This window comes from Bos taurus, chromosome 4 (genome assembly GCF_002263795.3).
Source record: "Bos taurus isolate L1 Dominette 01449 registration number 42190680 breed Hereford chromosome 4, ARS-UCD2.0, whole genome shotgun sequence".
In the NCBI taxonomy this organism is placed as follows: domain Eukaryota; kingdom Metazoa; phylum Chordata; class Mammalia; order Artiodactyla; family Bovidae; genus Bos; species Bos taurus.
The window spans coordinates 70,970,918-70,989,069 of record NC_037331.1 but is presented as its reverse complement, the minus strand read 5'-3'; the positions used below and the strand labels follow the sequence as shown (position 1 = coordinate 70,989,069).

Below are 18,152 nucleotides of genomic sequence, written 5' to 3'. Positions count from 1 at the left end.
AGAAAACATATTTTTAACATACTATAAACTGACCAAGACACTTCAATTGTAATATTTCCCCCCACCAAAGGGTACAGCTGTATTTAAAAAAAAAAAAAAAAACAAACACAGGAAATGGAGAAGGAAACAGTCATAAAGAAAGCAGAGAGAGGTTCTCAGAGGGGGAGCTAGGATTCTATCGGTAGGAGAAAGTGAGGTTTATTCAGAAGTAACAGGAGAAAATATTTGTCTCTTAGTCCCCACTCCAGTGGGACTCCCACTCCTATCAAGAGAAAAGCGTGATCCTTAGGAGGATAATGGGGTAAAGAAATAGAAAGGGAAGAAACATTCTAGGGGGAAAAAAGCAGTTTAGAAATGCAGTTGGCAGCGTACTTTCAAGGAGGCCTTGGGAACTGCAGCCATCATGGTGAGGGGAGCACCCCTCCCAGGGCAGCAGGGAGGCTTCAGGGAGGGAGAGACGGCATCGTGTGGGAGCAGGGCGGGGCGACATTACCGGAGGAGAACCTTACCCACCTCTGCCAGACCGTCACCCGACTTGGCAGCAGCAGGGAGGTCGAGGAGCAGAGACTCGGCATGGATTCTGCATAAGCGTTCTTTAAGATCTGTGTTTTGTGCTAGGGCCTGGAACACGTTAAAAATAGTGGGGCTCTGTTAATCAATGGATGTTTCCAAAAGCACAGCAGTAAGCCCAGTGTGGAGGAGCCCTCACGGGGGCACCTCCTGGACTTCTTTCTTGAATGTTATCCAACAGGATACTGGTGCCTGGCAGATACAAGCTATTAAACACTGGGAATGCAGACCCTTCTCGACTCTCATTTCCAGGGATGAAAGTAAGGGTTAGTAAGGCTTTTCTTTCAGTGGAGAAGGAAATCACACACACCTATAAGCCCTTATTGCTCTTGGTTTCTTGGCCCCTCCTCCTCCTCAGCTGCCTTCAGTCTCTTTGAACAGCTCCCCCTAAAGATTCCAAGCTCCTTTCTCATCTGTAATAAAAACGCCGCTCTCACCTCCATGTGACTGGCCATATTTTAATGTTCCGTCACACTGGTTGAGTGGGGTCTTAGAAAGTGTGCTGAGAAGTAAGATTTTGCAGAGGATTAATTTTACTGTTTTATAACATAGGTATTGATTGTTTTATGTTCATTCTTCATGACTAAGATAGTCTATTTAAAAAAAAAATAAAAGAGAGAGAGCTCACTTACCTGGATGGGGGCTAAGCACCAGGGCCCTGGGAAGGGGTTGTGAGCTCTTGTCAGCCCACCTGGACCTCTTTTACTTCTTCTCCCTGAGCAGGTCTGAGTCCCCCGCCCATCCTCCCAACTAGGAAGGTAAAGGAAGGTGTTTTCCTTCATGCTGGTCTCCCCTGTGCTTCATGACCAGCATCCTTCAAATGATCTGTCTTTGAAAGGGACAACTTCACCTGACTGTCTCCTACCCACTCCCACAATCAGTTTCCCAGGCGCCTGTACATCTGTCCATCCTGTCCACCTGCCTTCCTGACTTTCTTCTGAGAAGCTCAGAGCCTTTTCCCATCCATCAGGGTCCATAGGGTATACCTGCTGAGAGCACAGAAGAGTGTTCATATCTCACCCACTGCCTGGATCTCAAACAAGAATTTTGGCTTTATTTTTTAGTATCCACAGTTGGAATGGATTATTTGGAAATTCTGAAGGGTCATTTAGGAAACACTAAGTAAATGTGTCTTAAAGCACACAACTACATTTAAAAACCTCTATGGGGCACTCACTTTGGCCAATATGTTGCTGGCATCTTACACAGTGGCTAGAATAGATAGATACCAGTGGCTAGAATCTCCAGATAGCCTGAAATATATGCTATTTTAGTAGCTTTTCTTTCCTTTGTGAGCCACAGGCAGGAAAAAAAAAAAAAAAATCACACACAAAGGTTGTACATTCAACACAGATTCATTCTGATAGTCCTGAGATAACTCTCAAATTTTTATTTTTAAAAAACAAGCCTTGAATCTAATCAGGAATCCAAGACAAAAAAAGAAGTTAATGATCATTCTGTTTTATCTCAACTTTCTAATGACTGTGGCCAGGGACGCCAGGGCCAACTGGGTCTCACGGCCTCTACCAGACCAGCAGATTAACAAGATGAAGCTGGACCTCACACAGGAGGAGGGCAGGGAAGAGGAAGACCACAGTGAAAGGGCCGTTGGGAAGCCCATCAGAGGTACCTTCTAAATGCACTAAAAGCCAACCTACTTGGAACAATAAGAAATGCTTTCCCTCCTACCCTGGCAACCAGTAATCTGTTTATTATCTCTGTATGTTTGCTTTTCCAGAATATCATATGAATGGATCAGTACATAGTCTTTTCAGGCTGGCTTATTCCAGTGAGCAATATCCATTTATGATTCACTCATATCTTGCATGGCTTGAGAGCTCATTTCTTTTTATTGATGAATAATATTCCATTGGGTGGCTGGGCCACAAAGAAATGACACAAATGAATAAAGAAGTGCTTTTTACCACTAAAAAATAAACTTAAAAAAAAAGTAAAGAACCACACTGCTTCTCTCAAACCAAAGTAGCAGATTGTGTGTGACTGACTGTCCAGTACAATCCAAAAGGGGGTGTTTCTACCTCTTAGCTGACAACATTAAGACTCTAAACATGGAGTAAATCCATGTTATTTTCTATTTCTTTCCAAGATAACATACTGGGAATGTTCAACTGAGTGAATACACCTTTAAGTACCTTACAATGACAGTACGTACCAATGTTAATGCATTAACAATTAACATTATACCAAAAGCATCACTTTACTTCTCTCGGTAACATGATGAGTAGAAAGCATAAGTGGGTATTTTCTAGTTCTCTCATTGCTTGAGTTAGCTTCTGAAAACAAGACCCTAAAATTCATCTCCCCTACCTGACCCTACATAGAAAGTTCAGTATCACTTCAGAAGGTAATTGTGTATGCACACACTCTCTCTTTTCATAGTAAGGATTCTACACAGAAGTAAAGCATAGGAGCAAGTAAGTATGTTCTTTGAAAAGTTCTCCAGCTTTTGAAAGATTTTGAGTGAACAATCAGATATCGTCAGCTATTCAAAATAGAATACCAGGACACTGCACTTCAAAGCAGCCCAGTTCTGAGGAATAAAACTGCAATCAATGGGGAAAAAAGGAGAGAGCGTGAATGACAGGCTGGCTCACTGGAAAACATTTGAGGCTTGGCAGTGATTTTTCTGTTTATTAAGCAGGCACAATGACTGCCTGACACTCCTTATGACTCATCTCTTTGTGCCCACGGTGGGGAGCAGGTGGGAGCTAAATGTTTGTACTATCAAATCAAATCACTTGCCTGTCTTTGAAAGAGATAGGCTGTAAACAGGTAAACAGGATTAACCCTGGGCTGTAGAGAAGAGTGTGAATTCAAAATTTCACTCTGCTGCCTGTATCTATCAATTTGGAAAATCAGTCAAAGCTTGTGAAATCTTAGATATGGAAATCTGCAAACCATCAGACTTCGTAAGCATTAACAAACAAATGTCAGTAAGACAAACACGTAACAAAAGCTTTACAAAAACAGAAAACTCAAGATAAATAGGAGGAAACCAAACAGAGTATCTAATGCTCAATGAAATATTTGCTACTAAGATTTGGAGTAGGCTCAGCTTTGGTGTTTAGAATAAGCAGAATAAGCTGATGAAAGGTTAGAATATAATTTGGATAATGTGTTTGGTTTTCTCATGAATTTTCAACACAACCATGGCGATGGAAAACATAAAAAGTTCATGAGCCCAGACACACTGTCAGGCTTTGCTGTGACACAGAGGTGTAACTTACGGATGACAGAGCATGCTTCAGACCAAGGACCTGGGCAGAGGGGGAGGCAGAAACATCTTGCTCCATCAGTTGCTTCAGTTTCTCTCTCTCCGTTGATATGGTATTAAAAGCTGACCTTAAAGTGAAGTAGACTATAAAGATATAATCATTATAAAAAAGAATAAAGGAAGAGGCATAATTATAAACAAGAAACAGAGAATTCTTATAAAAGAATTTAGAAAAGTAACAGTCATGAATATTTCCCGTTCAGCAAATGTACCCTATTGTGGCTTTAAAAAATACATCTGAAATGTACAACGCCAAAAGTGAACCCTAATGTAAACCATGGGTTTATGGTGATAATGATGTTTCAGTGTAGGTTTACTGATGCTCAAGAAATGGACCGCTCTGGTGGGATGTTGATAGTGGACAAGGTTGTGTATGTGTGTGTGGGGGAGTGGGTATGGGAACACCAAACTTCTTGCTCAGTTTGCTGTGAACCTGAAACTACTCTAGAAAATAAGATCTATTAAAATTTTGAAAATTACACACATTTGTCAATTCCAAAGTCCCTATCCACAGAAATTCCATTATGACCTGTTACCAATATATTTTGACAGTTGAAAGGACTATACGTTTCAATTATCAACATTTAGTTTTGTTTGTATTCCTAATGACTGGAAACGTCTGCAAACACAACTTATTGGGATGTCAGAAGGAAAATGGTAACAAGGCAGAGGAGAAACGAGACAGCACTTTAATTTGTTGTCCAAAAGTAATCACTAGTGGGAATCAGATAGACTTTGTGTACCTTGGGACTTTGTGTGATACCCTGAAAAAGACACAGTGTTAATTTTGTTGAACACCAGCCCAAGGATGGGCCATCTGAATCTGATCATGATGAAACATCAGACAACCCTAGAATGAGGACCATTATATTTTTTAAAATTGGCCTGTATTCTTCAAAAGCGTCATTTCATCAAAGAAAAGAAAAACTCAGAACCTGTTCCCAATTAAAGAAGACTAAAGAGGTACGATAGTTAAATGCAATCTATGACTACAGACTAGATTCTGTACTGAAGGGGAAAGGGATATTGCTATAATTGACATTTGAATATGAAAGGCAGAATAGGTAAAAGTACTATTTTGATGCTAAATTTCCTGAGTTTCATAACTAAACTGTGGTTAAGGAACAGAATATCCTTATTCTTAGGAAATATACATGATAGTATAAATGCATTAAAAAAAAAGACGACGAAAAAAAATTAATTAATTAATTAATTTTAAAAAAGACGATGTATGGATCCTATTTTCACATGGATCAAAAAAATAAACAAATGCACACATATCTGCATGTGTATGTATGTGTGTGTATGTTTGTGTGTGTGTGCGTGTGTGTAGAAACAGATAAATGTGGCACAATACTAAAAATGGAGAACTTGGGTAAAGATACCCAAGTTTTTTAATTATTCTTGCACCTTGCCTGTAAGTTTGAAATTATTTCCCAAAAGGTGTTAACTACCCTTTTCCTTATTAGTCTTTTCACCTGCCTGACCCAGGAATTCCCTGCCTCTCAACCTGGCATTCAGCACTTGGTTCACTTGAGTGAGCATTTAGGTCCAGTGAGAGCTCAGTGTTATTTGGCACTCAGATGCCTGAACTAAAGTTTTTAAAACTGTTTTCAGGTACAGTAAAAAATACACCAAGTTTTGATTAAATAATGTACAAGTTCAGTTCAGTTCTGTTGCTAAGTTGTGTCCGACTCTTCGCGACGCCATGAATCACAGGACGCCAGGCCTCTCTGTCCATCACCGACTCTCGGAGTTAACTCAAACTCATGTCCATTGAGTCGGTAATGCCATCCAGCCATCTCATCCTCTGTCGTCCCCTTCTCCTCCTGCCCCCAATCCCTTCCAGCATCAGGGTCTTTTCCAGTGAGTCAACTCTTTGCATGAGGTGGCCAAAGTATTGTAGTTTCAGCTTCAGCATCAGTCCTTCCAATGAACACCCAGGACTGATCTCCAAGTTACCTCCAAGGAATAACGCAACTGTCATCTGAATTATTGATCATGGAAATCACATTTGAATATTATCTTTCCAATCTCCTTTATTCTATATTGTTTTAGAAAGGCAGGAAGAGGGAAGAGGCTGATACATACTTCTTCTCTAATGGCCTGGCATACTACTAAATTCCCTGGCGGCTGCATTTTTAGAGGCACTGCTACTTAGGAGTGGCCAATTCAGTATCACAGAAATTAAACATGCATGACTGACTTGCTCCCTTCACTCCACAGCCATGCAGACAACTGAACCTCTTTCAGTAGGCCATCCCTGAACTTATCTGAGGTTGTGGTATTTACCCAGACTCAGAGCTTCTTCACAAAATCACAGGACAAATAAGCAATTTATTTAAATGCAAACACATTATTAATATATGATGCTTCTGGTGACCAAAGATGGGGTCAATAGGTATCGATTTTTCTAATAGTGTCTATGGAACAAGTTTAGCTCTTTGATTTAAACAACACCATTGAGCAAAATAATGGCCAGCACAATAGAGCCAGCAATAGTGTGGGCTCCAGCGGCAGCACTGGGTTCTTCCCAGATCCAACACTTATTCACTGTAAGACTTCAGACAAGAATACGCTGCACCTGGACCCCAGTTTCCTCCCTTGTAAATAGGGACAATAATTGCATTTACTTCATAAGATCATTGTGGGGATTAAGTAAGCTAAAGCACTTAACCTAAAGCATCACATATAATACATAATAAATGATACTGAAATAATAATAGTGATGGTAATAAAAGAAACATACAAGGATGAAAGTGATGATAACTGCAGTCTTTTGAAATACGGGCAGCAGTTTTTAGATATCTGAGTCTCTTGCTGGGACATCATTTATAAATAAATGCACACAGGGTATATAAGTTCTATGAATGAGAGACTAACTAGAATCTGTTGAGCATTAGGAGTAGGGGAAGCTCTTAGCTGGTGAGCAACCAGCCCAGCAGCTAACTCACAAACTGCACTTTAGGTTCTATTAGATGCGCATCCCATCCCTGGCAACCCCACAGGATCCCCACGACCATCTGAGTGGGTCCTTGGGGAAACATCTCTTCACTGTTATTTCTTGGTAAGTTTCCTTAGTTTATTATTATAATTCTTTTCATAAAACATTATACTGGTTTCGGTATACAACATAATGATTCAATATTTGTATACATTTCTAAATGATCAATAGAATAAGGCTAGTTAATATCTGTCAATTCACATAAGTACAAAAATTTTTTTTCACCGTCATGTTTATTGCATAGACGTGGCACCCAGCTGGTTATTACTTTAACAAATCAATTCCTCTGGCTTTCAGGTGGCCGGCATAAAACAAGGTATTCAACCAAGCTAGAAGATTAGGGCTTCCCTGATGGCTCAGATGGTAAAGAATCTGCTTGTAATGCAGGAGACCCAGGTTGAATCCCTGGGTTGGGAAGATCCCCAGGAGAAGGGAATGGCTACCCACTCCAGTATTCTTGCCTGCAGAATCCCATGGACAGATGAGCCTGGTGGGCTACACTCCATGGGGTTGCAGAATCGGACATAATCAAGCAACTTTCACTTATAGAAGATTACTATTAAAATTTTTTAATCAGAATATACACTTTGGCTCAAAATGTACAGCTGACAAGACTGTTGAGGGCATAAGACAAGCAGAAAATAACTCACACAGTCACTATACTTAAAGTCTTAAGTGCTTTCTAAACCACCTGAAAAGGGGGCTCAGGGGACCAAATCAGGCACTAAATTTCTTAAATGACTGTTTAGACCCACTCAGAGGACAATAAAATAGTCCTTTACAGCAGTCTAATGATCCAGCACACACAGAGCAATGGTTAGAGGCTGATCATGGGAGACCATATTTACATTAACTACTAAAGACACAGGATCCCAGAGGTCAGAAATATTTTCTGTGGCAGAAGTGTTAATTTCTAACAGGATACTATAGACAAATCAAAAGTTAAAAAAAATAGAAAGATCTAATGAGTGGATCACACCCATGGGTATCTGATCATAAACAAAGCCATATAGAAAGTTTTAGATGCTCAGAGCTACAAAGAATCACTAAGGCCCCCTGCTGCATAGAACGACCAGCTCCTCTCACCTAGAAACCTTGCCAAATAGCCTTTGGGCTCATGCTTGGAGCATCTGCTGTCCCCTAAAGCCATCCACTTTTGTTCTTAGACTCTTCTTGTGTTAAGAAAGTCCATCCTTTTTCTAAGTTAATGTTCACCTCAGTGTCTCATTGGCGAAAAGAACTACTTCCTCTTTCACGGAGAGTCTGAATATCGAAAGGAATTTCCCAGACTGTCTTTAGCCATTTTCTCAAACGCTCTCTCTGTACTGAGAGAGTGGGACATAGGCTGAGCTTTGGAGAGATCGGAGCACCATAAGCATCGTATGATCAGTTGCATGCTTAGTCGTTCAAGTCGCATCCGACTCTCTGCAACCCTATGGACTGCAGCCCACCAGGTTCCTCTGTCTATGGAATTCTCCAGGCAAGAATACTGGAATGGGTGGCCATGCCTTCCTCCAGGGGTTTTTCCCAACCCAGGGAGTGAACCCAGGTCTCCTCCAAGCCACCAGGGAAGCCCCATATGATCACTATCTTTCCCATTTCCATGGGCTTCCACGCCGTTCTTTTATTGACTTAGACAGTGAGAGCAGAGCTGGCATGTTTGGATGGTGAAAGGTGGTGCTAAAGGACACCTATACTCCTAACTGCCTGTGCTCTATTTAATATGCTCCAGTTTCTCTACACTAGAAAAGAAAATGCTCTTGAAGAAGACAGTTAAGAATACCATGGACACAGCTCTACAGAAGCAGTGTGGTACAAGGGAAAGATATTGTGCAATGAAAGAAAGGTGAACTGAAATCCTACCACTTATCACTTAGTTGCTATTTAGATTTTGGACAAATCCTTGGTTTCCACATCTGTGTGTGTGGATAATGCCCATATCTCAAAAGGGCTTTGAGGAAAATGAGAAAGCACATTATTATATAGCACCCAACCTACAGTAGGACTCCTTCTTTTTCTTTCTTTTTAATGAAAACTACATTTTGATGAATTCTTATTTGTTTTTCTTTTGGCTGCATGCTCTAGCATGTGGGAGATGTTAACATCTAAAATATCTAAGATGATCTCATCTGTAATCTTGTTTCTCTTAATTCTCAAACTACACAGGACATCCATAGTTTTAAAACACTTCCGAGTCCATCTTCTACACAAACAGTTCTTTCATTTAGTTATATTAGGTAATTTGATTATTTATTTACTGATAAACTACATGACTGCAGTTGCTTGGCAGATTTTTATGCTAAATTCTAAATTATGCTTGATATGTGAACTGGCTTCATGTATTTTTTAGCTTTTAATCTTTGAAAATGACATCATTATGACATATTTGGCTTTTATTCAATGCTTCCATAAGCTCAAAACAGTTAACAAATGACCTCTCAATGAAAACTCAACCCAGGAAAAGAATCCAGGAACAAAATAACAGCAAATAATCTAACAGAGCTTAATTTTGTTCTACTTTAGCCTTTATATTTGTAAATGAAGATTTCTCTCATTGCAAATACCTTTCACAGGCTGCAAGAGATGTATTTTAAATACTTCATTTTTTTTTTCCTTTCCAAGGCAGAATGTGATTACCTACTTGTGTTTGGAGCACCCTGACCCGAGTCCTATACTAATTCATGCTTTCCCATCCTAAATCTGCTCACCATTTCTGCTTCTGCTACTAGTAGAACAATTTTTCCATAAAATATCATCGTAACAATAAGCAATAGTAAGAATAATTTCCATTCAGTGAAAAACAATTATTCACAGAAGACAATTATAGAATTTTTGAGAGCCCAAAGAGTCAGGACGACTATTTCAGGACATTTAACAGATGAGGCAACTGAGATCCAGAGAGATTAATCAGTGAGGTGTAAGTCCCACAGCTAGTCAGGAACAGAGGTGGCTTAGTCTAATGCAAGTTTTCTGACTTAGCTGGTATAGAGGGTTAGCTCCAAAGAGGCTTACTATTTGCATTGTTTGCTGATGTGTTTCTCAGGAAGTTTAGCTCCAGACTGGCAATAGCTGATAGCAGTTTGGGGAGGAGGAAGAATTTCCATAATAACATTGAAAATCCTTAAATCATTAAGTTAAACAAAGCTAACAGATTTCCCTGCTGCAGGACTTCTCAGGGTCTTTAATATTTACTGTTTCTGGTGTAAATGCACAGCAGATTATAGTCAGCAATGTTTTGCAAACATTCTAACCCATGGAATTTTGTTTTTTAAAGTGTTTTTATGGGCAATGTGTTCCATGAACTACATTTTGGTATATGTAAAATTCCAAGGACAGAAAAGCCTGGTGGGCTACAGTCCATGGAATCACAAAGAGTCAGACACAACTGAGTGTGCATGCATACACACATACACACACACAAGCTAATATTTGTAAGGCAAATTATTTACACTTTTAGATTTTAGTATATGTTGTTCTCTGGTTAGTTTGTGGGTGTGTGTGAACACAGACACAAAGCCAGACACATGAACCAATGGCACACCATAAAATCAAACTTATAGTCTACAATATACTACAAACACTTTTTAGGATGGGTGTATATTGACTTTCTACCACCTGATCCAACTTCTATGAAACAGGGAGAATTCAGATGCATTTAACACGTTGAAGAAAAAGTAGGTAATACAGACTATTTACAACACCAGTGGAATTCTTGCCTTGAGTTCAGCTGTTTTGAAATCACAGTCAATAGTTCAGTGATACAGTTAAAAAAGTACAATAAAAATTGTCAGTAACAAAACCAGGCTTACAAAGGAAGAAAGGTCAAGATGCTTCAAAAGTATGAATGGAAGTGAGAAAGCAAGCAAGGTCACAGGACACAGAGGGAACCTGAGAACTGTCTTCATTTTGTGAGGTCTCTGAGTTACAACCTGTATAAATGCAACTCCCTGAGATCTTCCAGTCTGGGCAAGAACACTAAAACCACAGGAATGAAACCACACTTGCTGGGCTGCTTGTAGAATTTGCTATGTGCAAGCCCATGGGGCTCAGGCTAAAGTTGAATAGGTGCTCCTGGGCCTTTTCTCAGAGCACAAATCCTGCAGCCAGCTGGTTTTCACAAAGCCCGAAAGACAGAGCAGCTGGCTGATGCCCATGACCTTGCATGAGGTCGGGCCCACGGGCTGGAGGATGGGACCAGTGTATCCAGTCAGTATAGCAACAGCAGTCCCGCTAAGGAAGCGGCTTCTTCAAGGTAGGTAAAATTAAGCTAGTTCTCTCCTGCAGGGAGACATTATCTTCTCATTTTTAAAAGGACAGGTCATATTAGTAAAAAGTAATGGCATTATGTAGACAAATTCCCTCCCACACAACCTAAAATGAAACAATCTGATTACAAGGGGTCCAGAGAACACACAGTAGGGTGTATGAAGATCTTTAAAGGGGTTGGGGCAGGTAATTCTTCCCATTTTATAGATAAATCATACAACTGCACCACGAAATATGGACAAAGTTCTAATGGTCGCTTGGACAAGAGTCTGGGGTGGGAATTTGCAAACAGCATGAAATGGTTTCCTCATAACCAACACATTTTAGACTTAGAAGGTAAGGAAAGAGGGAAAGGAATCAGTGATATAAAGGAAGGAAAATCAGGGCAGTAAGAGGAAAAAGGAAATGTCTTCTCTTATTTCAAGCACTGTCCTCCCATTTAACAATTTTTAACTCATTTTCTCCTTTAAAAAATGATAATATATGAAAAAATTTTTAAAAAGCAGAAAGAAGATAATACAAAGAATACTCAAACTGATGCACAGTTGCACTCATCAGAAGGCAATGGCACCCCACTCCAGTACTCTTGCCTGGAAAATCCCATGGATGAGGGGCCTGGTGGGCTGCAGTCCATGGGGTCGCTAGGAGTCGGACATGATTGAGCGATTTCACTTTATTTTTTCACTTTCATGCATTGGAGAAGGAAATGGCAACCCACTCCAGTGTTCTTGCCTGGAGAATCCCAGGGATGGGGAAGCCTATCCCTGTCTATGTGGGATTGTCGTCTATGGGGTCGCACAGAGTCGGACACAACTGAAGCGACTTAGCAGCAGCAGCAGCAGCACACGCTAGTAAAGTAATGCTCAAAATTCTCCAAGCCAGGCTTCAGCAATACGTTAACTGTGAACTTCTAGATGTTCAAGCTGGTTTTAGAAAAGGCAGAGGAATGAGGGATCAAATTGCCAACATCTGCTGGATCATCGAAAAAACAAGAGAGTTCCAGAAAAACATCTATTTCTGCTTTACAGACTAAGCCAAAGACTTTGACTATGTGGATCACAATAAACTGTGGAAAATTCTGAAAGAGATGGGAATACCAGACCACCTGACCTGCCTCTTGAGAAATTTGTATGCAGGTCAGGAAGCAACAGTTAGAACTGGACATGGAACAACAGACTGGTTCCAAATAGGAAAAGGAGTACGTCAAGGCTGTATATTGTCACCCTGCTTATTTAACTTCTATGCAGAGTACATGATGAGAAACGCTGAGCTGGAAGAAGCACAAGCTGGAATCAAGATTGCCGGGAGAAATAACAATAACCTCAGATATGCAGATGACAGCACCCTTATGGCAGAAAGTGAAGAGGAACTCAAAAGCCTCTTGATGAAAGTGAAAGAGGAGATGAAAGTGAAAGAGGAGAGTGAAAAAGTTGGCTTAAAACTCAACATTCAGAAAACTAAGGTCATGGCATCTGGTCCCATCACTTCATGGCAAATAGATGGGGAAACAGTGGAAACAGTGTCAGACTTTATTTTTTGGGGCTCCAAGATCATTGCAGATGGTGATTGCAGCCATGAAATTAAAAGAAGCTTACTCCTTGGAAGGAAAATTATGACCAACCTAGATAGCATATTGAAAAGCAAAGATATTACTTTGCCAACAAAGGTCCGTCTAGTCAAGGCTGTGGTTTTTCCAGTGGTCATGTATGGATGTGAGAGTTGGACTGTGAAGAAAGCTGAGCACCGAGGAATTGATGCTTTTGAACTGTGGTATTGGAGAAGACTCTTGAGAGTTCCTTGGACTGCAAGGAGATCCAACCAGTCCATTCTAAAGGAGATCAGTCCTGGGTGTCCTTTGGAAGGACTGATTCTAAAGCTGAAACTCCAATACTTTGGCCACCTGATGTGAAGAGTTGATTCATTGGAAAAGACTCTAATGCTGGGAGGGATTGGGGGCAGGAGGAGAAGGGGATGACAGAGGATGAGATGGCCACCTGACCTGCCTCTTGAGAAACCTATATGCAGGTCAGGAAGCAACAGTTAGAACTGGACATGGAACATCACCAACTCAATGGACGTGAGTTTGAGTGAACTCCAGGAGTTGGTGATGGACAGGGAGGCTTGGCATGCTGCAATTCATGGGGTCACAAAGAGTTGGACACGACTGAGCGACTGAACTCAAATGAGTCTCTATCACTAAAACACTGGTATATATATCCTTCCAGATTTTTTAATATGCCTAAATATATCAGATTAATATATTTTCCCCCCAAAACAGGATCATGCCTTGTATTTTTTGCTACTGCAGTCCATGGGGTCACAAAGAGTCGGATACAACTGAGTGACTGAACTGAACTGTGTGTATCTTCCAATACCTATAAAAATAACCCTGGCTAACTCTATCTGCGAGAGCAGTGAGATAGCAGGTGAGAAGCACAGACTCTGGGGTCAGGCAAGTTAGGGTTCAAGTCTGTTTGGGTACTTTCTCCCCTAGAACCCTCACAAAGTTCTTTGGCTTCTCTAAGGCTCAGATTTCTTATCTGTGCACTGATAAGAGGTTACAATCATACCTACTCTGTGGTATGAATTCAAGAAACATTGCATGTTAATTTCTTATTAGCAAACATCTGGCAAGACACTATGTGTTCGATATAAGGTAGATGATATTATTATTATTGTAGCTGTTAAGTATTCTATTATATGATTACACTGCAGTTTAAAAATCTAATCTCTTTACTGTCAGGCATTTGGGTTATTTCTAATTTTTTTTTAAAAAAACTTTCTATTCTGAAATTTCACAGGAAGTTGCAACAACAGTACAGAGAAGCCCTGGGTGCCCTACCTCCAGTTTCCCACAGTGGTAACATCTTACATAACGTTGGCGCTACATCTAAGCCACAAAATGGACGTTGGTATAACCTGCAGCTCTGATTCTGATTTCGCAAGTTTGACAAGGCTCTCACTTGTGGATATGGGTATAAGTACCAGTCAGTGCAATTTTATCGTATGTGTAGATTCATGGACTCGCCACCAAAATCAGGATAGATCTTACTACCAGCCTTCATAATCATACTTTCCCTCTTTTTCTCTTCCTTGTTCCTGACTCCTGTAACCACCAGTCACTTTTCCATTTCTAAACATGGATCACTTCTAAAGTGTTAATAAGTGTAAGCACACACTAGGACACCTTTTGAGATTGGCTATTTTGGGTCAGCATGTTGTGCTTGAGAACACGTCCACAGTGGCCTGTATCCAGGTAACTCCTTTTTGTTGCTTAGTAGTGAGGAACAGTGTTCTGTTGTATGGATATATCACCTTTTGTTTAACCACTCGTCTGCTGAAGGATATTTGGGTTGTTTCAGTCTTTGGCTAATACATCTGCTGTGAACATTTGTGTATAGGATTTTGAGTGGACTTAAGTTTACATTTATTTCTTTGGGATAAATTCCTAGGAATGTGAACATTGGGTTGTATTTGAAGTGCATGTTGGTTTTATAGAAAACTGCCAAACTATTCTCCAGAATGGCTGTACCATCTTGCATTGTCACTAGCAATATATGAGAGATCCAGTTTCTCTGTATCCTCATCAGCTGTCTGTACTTTTTTTTAATTTTAGCTATTCTAACGGTGCATAATAATGTCTCATCATAGTTTGGATTTGCATTTTCCTAATGATATGGAAGGGCTTCCCTGATGGCTCAGTGGTAAAGAATCTGTCACATGCAAGAGACATGGGTTCAATCCCTGGGTAGAGAAGATCCCCTGAAGAAGGAAATGGCAACCTGCTCTAGTATGCTTGTCCGAGAAATCCCATGGACAGAGAAACCTGGTGGGCTACCATCCATGGGATCACAAAAAAGTTGGACACAACTTAGCGACTAAACAACAAATGATATTGAAAAATCTAATTTTTGATATGAACAATGCTACAATGGACATCTTTGGATAATTTTTTTTTAATTTAATTTAATTTCTTTATTTTTGGTTGTGCTGGGTCTTCATTGCTATGTGAGCTTTTCTGTATTTGCGATGAGCAAGGGCTGCTCTTCATTGCAGTGCACAGGCTTCTCACTGGAGTGGCTTCTCTTGTGGCAGAGCACAGGCTCAAGGGCGCTCTGGCTTCAGTTGTTGCAGCACGTGGGCTCAACAGTTGCAGTTCCAGGGCTCTAGAGCACAGGCTCAATAGTTGTGGTGCATGGGCTTAGGTGCTCTGCAGCATATGAGATCTTCCCAGACTAGGGATCAAATCTGTGTCTCCTGCATTGGCAGGTGGATTCTTTACCACTGAGCCACCATGGAAGCACATGTCGTTGGATAACTTTTAAGTTAACTCCTATGAATGAATTCTTGAAAGTAGAACTGCTGAACAGATAGTTTTTTTTTAAAGTTGAAACATGATGTAACATTGCCTTCCAGAAAAGTACCAATTTACATTCTCATCACTCTCATATAAATTGCTCAGCCTTTAAAGTATTCCTAAGGCTCTCACCTTCTTCCCTATAAGTTAAAGAGAGACTTTTGCCAATACACTCCCTATTACCAATAGAATAAACAAAAAATAAAAATTAGATTGCCTGAAATCCTCCTTGGAAGGAAAGTTATGACCAACCTAGATAGCATATTCAAAAGCAGAAACATTACTTTGCCAACAAAGGTCCATCTAGTCAAGGCTATGGTTTTTCCAGTGGTCATGTATGGATGCGAGAGTTGGACTGTGAAGAAAGCTGAGCGCCGAAGAATTGACGCTTTTGAACTGTGGGGTTGGAGAAGACTCTTGAGAGTCCCTTGGACTGCAAGGAGATCCAACCAGTCCATCCTAAAGGAGATCAGTTCTGGGTGTTCTTTGGAAGGACTGATGCTAAAGCTGAAACTCCAATACTTTGGCCACCTCATGTGAAGAGTTGATTCATTGGAAAAGACTCTGATGCTGGGAAGGATTGGGGGCAGGAGGAGAAGGGGACAACAGAGGATGAGACTGCTGGATGGCATCACCGACTTGATGGACATGAGTTTGGGTGAACTCCGGGAGTTGGTGATGGACAGGGAGGCCTGGCGTGCTGCAATTCATGGGGTCGCAAAGAGTCGGATATGACTGAGCAACTGAACTGAACTGAACTGAAATCCTAATAGAGCAGAAAATGAACCAACTAAGAGTCCCTTCTCCAAGGACTTTCCCACATTCAGACAAGCACATAGTATTTTCATCAAACACATTGGAAGAAAGAAACACAAAAAAGAAAGAAAACTCATTTACCTTTATGGGCAATATGACACAGATCCTCTTGCATTTTAGAAAACTCTGATGAGGTTTCAGAGCCATCAGAATAATTTTTCTCTTCTCCAAAATCTAGTGTAGACAAATTAGGATTGGAGGAATGCAGTCTTATTGGGCCAGAAAAAGGCTTAGGTACCTGAAGTGACACCACAGGGAGATATTACTTTTTAGATGTGAATTGCTTAGACTATTCACTTGTTTCTAAGATTGGAAAGTAGAAAAGAAGAACATTCTACAGAACATTTTTTTTAATTGAGTGATAAATTTCAATATGAAAACTCAGGGAAACACTTGCCATGGCAACTTCCACTGGCTTCTTATGAAATATAAGTGAGTGAGAAATCACATTTTTAATTGGAGATGATCATAACTTTAAAGCAATAGGTTTAAAATGACAGCTAAAGTGGCCAGACTCTTTCTCATTTATATTCAATTCCTTCCTCCTTGCGATAATCACCCAGGATCTAGGTTGCTAATATTAATAGTTAATGGAGTAGGTTTAAAAATGTTTTCTTTATTTGCACCTGATGCTTCTACAAAACAAATCACCTTCTCAGATGTTTTGAACACAAATCTCTCTTTGCTTTGAAAGTATTTCAATTCAATCCATAAAGTGCTTTAAACCAGAGTTACATAAGAGTATAACAGTTTCTGTAAGTTCCTGATTTATTTTGACCCTAATAATGCTGCAATTTAATATATAATGACTGAGCTGCAAATCTTGGCTTAGCCGTGCATTGGGAAAGTCAGCAGTTAGTGTTATGCAGTGAACTTCTGATGGGAGATGGGAAGGTTGGAGAGAAGAGACAGTCTATACAATGTCCTGCTCCTGAAGACTCTGGCCAGTGGGCTCGGCGGGATGGGAGTCCACTGAGCCACAGAAAAGGTGGGACAGGGCACACAACCACAGCAGCCACAAATCAAGGTGCACACCCCAGTGGGGAAGAGAGCAGGCAGGCTAAGCAGTAAAGAAGGGGAAACCAAAGCCCTACAAGTGACTGCAGTCGCTCCAACTGCATCCCATTTTTCCTTTACTTAATATGCATGACATGCTTATTTTAGCATTCAGAAAACCCAAGTGATTGAATTCCTGTCTCTGCACAGGGTATCTGAGAATAATTACAGCATAGTCATTTTTCCATGGGCCCCCAGCATGTGTCCCTGAGGAAACCAGCCTGGAGGGGGAAGCAAGGGTTACCTGCAGCGTTCCTTTAGCGTCTTTGCCAAGAGCTCTGGACCGCCACCTCCTGTGTGATCTTTTTTCCTTTTTGGGACTTTCAAAAGCTCCACCCTTTGTTTTAAAACAGGAAAGAGAGCACAGACGGTAAGATGCACCAAACCAACAGGGAAAGACACACACCAGAGTGACCAACTCCATCCCCTTGAATTTGGCTGAAGCAACCAGCCAGAAAACTTCCCTGTTAGTGAAAGGCTGGGAGGAGAGAGGAAAGCCTAAGAGTGCCAGCAGGCAAACAGAAATGGGCTCTGGCTGACCTGGATGGCATTGATAGCTGGTGCCGAATATGTCCGATGCAGGATGTCCATATTTTGCAGAAGCTGGCTCATCTCCACCAGGTAGGCATGACAGTGTGCCAGGTCTGCAGGGGGAAAACAAGAGGAGAAGTAAGAGCCCCTTGTCTTGCGTTCAACCTTCACTGTACTAGAGCCGGCTATTTTTCTCATCTATCTATATTTGTTTTTACATATGTAAAGCTAGGAAATTTTACTTCCGTTTTTATAGG

The 18,152-nt window shown here is 40.7% G+C and overlaps 1 protein-coding gene across 3 annotated transcripts in view; it reads right to left on the bottom strand.

Moving 5' to 3' along the window:
• Positions 1-18,152, bottom strand: part of OSBPL3 (oxysterol binding protein like 3) — a 199,424-nt gene that overhangs the window by 55,331 nt on the left and 125,941 nt on the right. For 2 of the 3 annotated variants that reach the window (XM_005205541.5, NM_001192901.2), the window contains 5 exon segments: positions 17,905-18,008; positions 17,609-17,701; positions 16,390-16,546; positions 3,819-3,949; positions 514-621 (listed from right to left, as the gene is read on the bottom strand). In XM_005205541.5, coding sequence (XP_005205598.1) covers positions 514-621; positions 3,819-3,949; positions 16,390-16,546; positions 17,609-17,701; positions 17,905-18,008 — 593 coding nt within the window. 3 annotated transcript variants of the gene reach the window in all.